General features: G+C 38.2%; 1 protein-coding gene across 1 annotated transcript in view; it reads left to right on the forward strand.

Annotated features, from left to right (window-relative positions):
* HERC1 (HECT and RLD domain containing E3 ubiquitin protein ligase family member 1) overlaps positions 1–6,927 on the forward strand; it is a 219,402-nt gene that overhangs the window by 166,502 nt on the left and 45,973 nt on the right. Inside the window, exons 42-46 of the mRNA XM_008568860.1 lie at positions 1,390–1,506; positions 1,715–1,946; positions 3,495–3,619; positions 4,610–4,830; positions 5,975–6,243. Coding sequence (XP_008567082.1) covers positions 1,390–1,506; positions 1,715–1,946; positions 3,495–3,619; positions 4,610–4,830; positions 5,975–6,243 — 964 coding nt within the window. The remainder of the gene's footprint in view (positions 1–1,389; positions 1,507–1,714; positions 1,947–3,494; positions 3,620–4,609; positions 4,831–5,974; positions 6,244–6,927) is intronic.

Genomic DNA, 6,927 nt, shown 5'->3' on the forward strand with positions numbered 1-6,927 from the left:
CATTTGTTTCCTTCTCTCAGGAATTACTGTCCTACACGCCTATTGTCTAATGTCTAAAGACCATTGTTTCATATATTTTCTATGTTTTTTTAGTTGTTTAAGAACCCAGCATCCCTTTTGTGATACTCCTGCCAAAAAGCATAATCTGAATCTAATCATGAGGAAACATCAGACAAACCCAGATTGAGGGACATTCTACAAAATAACTGGCTTATAATTTTTAGAAGTATCAAAGTGATTGAAGGAGACTAAAGAAACATGACAACTAAATAAAATGCAAAGATGATCCTGGATTGGATCCTTTGCTGTAAAGAACATTATCAACATATTTGGTGAAACTAGAATGAGATCTGGATTAGATGATAACACTGTTAATTTTCTGACTTTGGTCTTTGTATTGTGGTTATGCTAAGAATACCCTTATTTGTAGGATTTACATATTAACATATTCAGGGGAGATGGAACATCATATCTGTGACTAAGTCTTCAGTAATTCATGGGAAAAGAGTTCTTTGTACTATTCTTGTAAATTATTGTAAGTTTGAAATTGTTTGAAGAGGGGAATTATTTCAAACTAAAAAAAAAATTAAAGAATTTTTCAGCTGGTTTATTTTGTATTACTAGCAGGTTTATCTATGTGAATAACCTATATAGCTATCACAAATTTAATCACATTTAGTTATACATTTAGCATATTCTTAGTAGAGTAAAATTTTATTAAATTTGGACAGTATTAGAAAATTGGGGGGGCCGGCCCGGTGGCGCACTGGATAGTGCGCCGCTTGGGAAGCGCGGCAGCGCTCCCGCCCGAGGGTTCGGATCACACGCACCCAAAAAAAGCTAGTAGGGAAACTTGCCAGAATTTGAACCCAGATCTGCCAAAACTCCAAAGTCAGACCATAATTGTGTCTCCCAGTGTGTAAATATCTATCAAATACTTTGTGCACATGTGTGAACATGCCAAACTTTGAATGATTTAAGTATAACCTGTATTTTAATACTTAGGACAGCATCATAAAATTAATTTCTAAATGAATATTGAAATTTATCCAGTTTCTATGTTTAGCAATTGGTGTTAATTTACCTCTCATAAGTGCTAGAAAGGTTCTACAATACCTCCTCCAGCCCTTTTATACTATTCAAGCTTTTTATTAGCCCTAATGTTGATTGCCTTCCCAGGGCATCTACTAGTTTGAGTATAATTTGTCTAATTAAATTTAAAGAAGAGATGTTTCAGGGAGCACCATTTCATCATTTCCTCTTAAACTCTATGCTGTGGACTTTAATGAGGACCTAAACCCCATCTTAACCCAGCCTTAGTTTCAGCACAGATGAGCTGTGCTCTCTCGATATGTAGTGATTGGGCCTCCCCTCTTTCTTTTGTCTCAGCCTTGTCAGACCCAAGCAGTAGACTTTCAACTTCTCCTCCTCCTCCAGCAATTGCAGTCCCCTTGCTGGAAATGGGGTTTTCTCTCCGGCAGATTGCGAAAGCTATGGAAGCGACAGGTAGGATAAGTTTTGTATATCAGTATATGTGGATATAAGAAGTTCTATCTTATTAAAGATAGCATTTTTTAAGAGGCCATAAAACTTTGTAAAATTTTTAACACCAGATTTAGTTACCTGGGCATCATAGCTAACACTCTTAAAGTCTTAGAATAAATAACTAATTACTTTGCCCAAAGTCAGTGTCAGACTTTTTCCCCCCGTGCAGGTGCTCGAGGAGAGGCTGATGCCCAGAACATCACTGTCCTTGCCATGTGGATGATAGAGCACCCTGGGCATGAGGATGAGGAAGAGCCCCAGTCAGGCAGCACAGCAGATTCCAGGCATGGAGCAGCAGTTCTAGGCAATGGTGGGAAGTCAAATGATCCCTGTTATTTGCAGTCACCAGGAGAGATACCATCAGCTGATGCTGCTGAAATGGAGGAAGGCTTTAGTGAAAGGTGAAATTCCAATTTCTATATTTCTGTTCCATATGTTATAAATGACGCCTCCAAAGCCTCATTTATTTCCCTTCATAAATGGTGTATAAAGTTGATAACTATAGGTATATGAAAAGATGGACATTTTAGCCCAAGCTTGTTTCTGTGAAAGGTAAAATGACATGACACATTTTTTTTTAATGTGGCTCTTTATTTATTTATTTATTTATTTTAAAAATCTTTTTAAAATTTTAACTTCTCGGGCCGGCCCGGTGGCGCTCTGTAGCAGTGCGCCGCTTGGGAATGTGGCGGCGCTCCCGCCGAGGGTTCGGATCCCACATACAGACCGGTTCCCGCTTACTGGCTGAGCGAGGTGCGGGAGCAACACCGAGGGTTGCGATCCCGTTGCCGGTCCTGGTCCGGTATGGGCGCGACACTGAGGGTTGCGATCCGTTGCCGGACACGAAAAAAGACAAAAAAAAAAAATTTTTTTTTAACTTCTCAATATACACTGTAGTTGATTTTCATGACCTTTTACTGACATGACGCATTTTGACTTAAATGGAGGTTTTCATGGAAAGAAGGAAGTTCAAAATTGAGCTGAAAAAAGGAAACTGAAAATTAAAACAAGTTTATTCTGAAATAAACATGCTGATAAAACACTTTTATCTCGTATACTTGTAAGTGATATAAAATACAATGTTTTTTTTTTGACCGGTAAGGGGATCGCAACCCTCGGCACAGAGTTGTCTGTACCGCGCTCAGCCAGCGAGTGCACTGGCCATCACTATATAGGATCCGAACCCACGGCCTTGGCACTACCAGTGCCGCACTCTCCCGAGTGAGCCACGGGGCCGACCCATACAATGATTATTTTAATTTTAGAAATTGTTTTAATTAATGCATTTGGTAGAAATGGACTTTGAAATCTTTTCTGTCTCAGTGTAATTAAATTTTAATTTTCATCTCTTCTATAGTTTTTAATATCTACTACAATATATCCTGTAAGTTGTAGAAAGAATTCTATGACAATGCCTAGTGTAAAATGAGGTGTAATCAAATATACAATTTTCCCAAAAATCTTTTCTTCTTCAGCACTTATGACTTTAAATCATCTTCATTTTAACCATGGAGTCATATGGCTTATGTCTTATATAACATGCAGACTTTTTCTAACAAGCTCAGTGAATATTTCCATAACTTATTTTGAAATATCTGTTTCTCCTAGGCAAGGATTCTCAATCATTTCAAATTTTTAAGTATTTGACTTAGGATTTAGTTAAGATCATATTTGACTTCATTTGAATTTGAATATCCATTAAGCATCATTTCATTGTTGGCAGAATTCAAAATCAGACAAAATGATTGCTGAGAGCATAGGATATGTCATATCTATAATTTAGGAGGTTTACCAGGGATAGAAGATTATGTTTCAAAGTTTTATTAAAGATATATTTTATTGTCAGCGGTATTTGGAGGAAAAAGAATGCCACAAGTAAGCTTGCACCTATGCTTTCTTCTCATGATGGTTTTTAAAAATTTGTGTTACTTTTGAACTTGCACTTGTAGCCCTGATAATCTGGATCATACAGAGAATGCAGCTTCTGGAAGTGGACCACCAGCTAGGGGTCGTTCAGCAGTAACAAGAAGACACAAGTTTGATTTAGCTGCTCGCACATTGCTAGCAAGAGCAGGTACTTATATGTTTCACATCCTTTTCTTTGTAAAAGATTTTATTTTAAAATCAATATAAAAGCAACACTAAAGAAGATGTAAACTAATGATACTGAGTACTATATCTCTCCACATTAACACAACTATTTGCATATTATTTTCTACACATTTACATAGTTTTCCTTAATTGAAATCATAGCGTAAATTCATAGATTTATTTTTAAGTTCCCTCTGGGTGCAGAGGCTATATTGGCCACTTGTAGATTTTGAGAAATTATAATCTAAGAAGTGATGATGCATGTTTAATATTTAGCATCAGTGGTGAGAAGGAGCTAGAAAGGGCATTATGCTAAAAAAGTGAGGCTTTGACTTTCTGAGGTATTCTGTGGACTTTAGGGCTTCACTACCAGGTAAGGCCCCAGATAAGCAAAAATAAATTTCCTCATTACATTAGCAAATTCTTCTAGGAATATATTCTGGGCATATAAAATATAAGTTATAGGGAGTGTATTTTCCAAACCAAAACCTGAGATATGTGGTTTGTCAAAACAGAATTTGATTATTGAAATATTAGCACATAAGTTAATGATTCAATAATTTATGAGAACAGTGAGAGAGAAATTGAGACCGTCCTAGAAAATATAGGTATATTTACCATATAATGAAAGGGGACTGATTTTTAAAAAGTAAACCTAAAATAATAGTAACGGCTAACATTTATTGAGTGTTTTTCTATGTAACTAGAAACTATGTAACTAACATTATAAAGTATTTTGCATGGATTATCTTATTTACACCTATTAACAGTCCAGTGAGGTATGAGTACTATTATTATCCCCATTTTACAGGAGAGGAAACGTATGATAGGTACAATTTGATGTATATGGTCTGGGATCCAGTAAATCAACTGAGATAGGTTCTCACTTACATGTATGGCAGTTAAGAACTGGCAAAATATTCAGAATTATTTTATTCATTCAAATAAAATGCCTTTTTTGTTCTGTTCTGAGCGGGGTTATACCGCTCTGTGCAGGCCCATAGGAATCAAAGTCGGAGAGAAGGAATATCTTTGCAGCAAGACCCAGGGGCATTGTATGACTTTAATTTAGATGAAGAATTGGAAATTGATCTTGATGATGAAGCAATGGAAGCTATGTTTGGACAAGACCTGACCAGTGACAATGATATTCTGGGAATGTGGATCCCAGAGGTACTGGATTGGCCTACCTGGGTGTGTGTGACTGCAGCGGGGGCTGCTCTGACTTATTTTCCTGCCCTCCTGTTCATACAGCTTACTAACAGTAACAGCAGCCTTGCCTAGAGTTAAAACACTCTAAAAAGTCTTACGTCTCATTCTGAGGTTTGGGGATTTAATGCTTGAGGTTACTTTGACACAAACCGATAAGAAAAAGTCTCTCTTGTGATTCTTATTACTTCTCTCCCCAGACTAGATGAATGGAGCCATATTGCAGTAATATTTGATACTGATATCAAAGATAGATTACAAAACAGGCATCACGTCCCAGTAAATGCTGCTGGGTTATATAACATGCTGCTGTGTTCACACTGCTATCTGAATGCATGCTCTTCTCCTTCATAGGTTCCATTTAATCACTGTAATGCCTCATTCTGGGAACCAGTGCCCATCTAGATCTTGTAAATTCCTCCATCCAGGGTCAGGGTACATAGTGGATTTGAATGTATACATTGTTTAGCATTACATTTTCATAGCAGGGAGACTAGCTCATAGGTGTAAGTCCTATAAGGAAGAAAATCTGCTATGTTAATAAGATAAATGAATCCTAATGACTTTCGTGAGAAATTCAGGAAATAGGTATGCATTTTATTATTTTATTTTATTTACTTATTTATTTAAAAGATGACTGGTAAGGGGATCTCAACTCCTGACTTGGTGTTGTCAGCACCACGCTCTCCCAAGTGAGCTAACCGACCATCCCTATATAGGGATCTGAACCTGTGGCCTTGATGTTATCAGCACCACACTCTGCTGAGTGAGCCACGGGCCGGCCCTGGCATGCATTTTATGACCAAATGAAAAGTAGTTATTTTCACTAGAGGGTTTTTAAAAAAATAGTTTTGAGATAGGGCAGATCGTCATGTTCATTAATTCATTTCTCAGTAGGATAATCAGTTACTTGTAACTTACTAGAGTGGAGGAAGGCAAAGAACATCTTCTGATTGATTTGAATTCTGATTTGAAAGAAAATTTTTGTGTTGCATTAATGAACATCTTGCAAATATTCCAGCATATGTAAACAAAGTAGTTAATTTAGTATCATAAGTAATCTATTTATCTCTTCTTAATTTTATGTTAAATTGACTATAATAATTTGGTATGGAATCATTTTGTACAGCATGTTTGTGAGTCTGAAGACAGAGAAGAAGTGGTGGTGTGTGAACTGTGTGAATGTAGTGTCGTCAGCTTCAATCAACACATGAAGAGAAACCACCCAGGCTGTGGGCGCAGTGCAAACCGCCAGGGCTATCGCAGCAATGGCTCCTATGTGGATGGCTGGTTTGGTGGTGAATGTGGGAGTGGAAATCCATACTACCTGTTATGTGGCAGCTGCAGAGAGAAATATTTAGCCCTAAAGACCAAATCCAAGACAACAAGTTCTGAAAGGTACCTTGAAATTGTGTAGATATCCAGACTCTCTGAATGAGAGTAACTCATACCTTAAGATATGGGAACTGTGTAATTTTATGGAAGGAGTTACTTTTGACCTTCCTTGAAATCCTATTATTGCTGAATTAAGGGCAGAAACGGAGGAGGTTGAGGAATTTATGTTCCCAGAAGAGCTGGTAGCCTGTTGGGATCGCTGAGAGTCCAGGAATAGTGGCATGGCAGCAGGTCCTTCACTGAAGTTTGACTGTTTTAACCATTGACTTGTTGGCAAGTTGTGGTTAGGACCTTTGCCTTAACCCTCAGGAGGCTTATGGTCAGTTTTTTTCATTGATGTTTTCCACCATATTTCTGGCATCTCAATTAAGATCTTTTTCTTGATGAAAACAATAGACTGTTTTGCTTAAATGAGGTTCCATGAAAATATTGTCTCTTTGCATCCTTAATTTCTATTGAGTAGTTTTTTTGCCCTTATTGTCAACTATTAAAATCTTTAGGGCCGGCCCGGTGGCGCACTGGATAGTGCGCCGCTTGGGAAGCGCGGTGGCGCTCCTGCTCGAGGGTTCGGATCCCACATACAGACCGGTTCCCGCTCACTGGCTGAGCGAGGCATGGGGGCGACGCTGAGGGTTGCAATCCCGTTGCCGGTCCCCGGCCCGGTGCGGGGGCAACACTGAGGGTTGC

This window comes from Galeopterus variegatus, unplaced genomic scaffold (assembly GCF_000696425.1).
Source record: "Galeopterus variegatus unplaced genomic scaffold, G_variegatus-3.0.2 Scaffold448, whole genome shotgun sequence".
Lineage (NCBI taxonomy): Eukaryota > Metazoa > Chordata > Mammalia > Dermoptera > Cynocephalidae > Galeopterus > Galeopterus variegatus.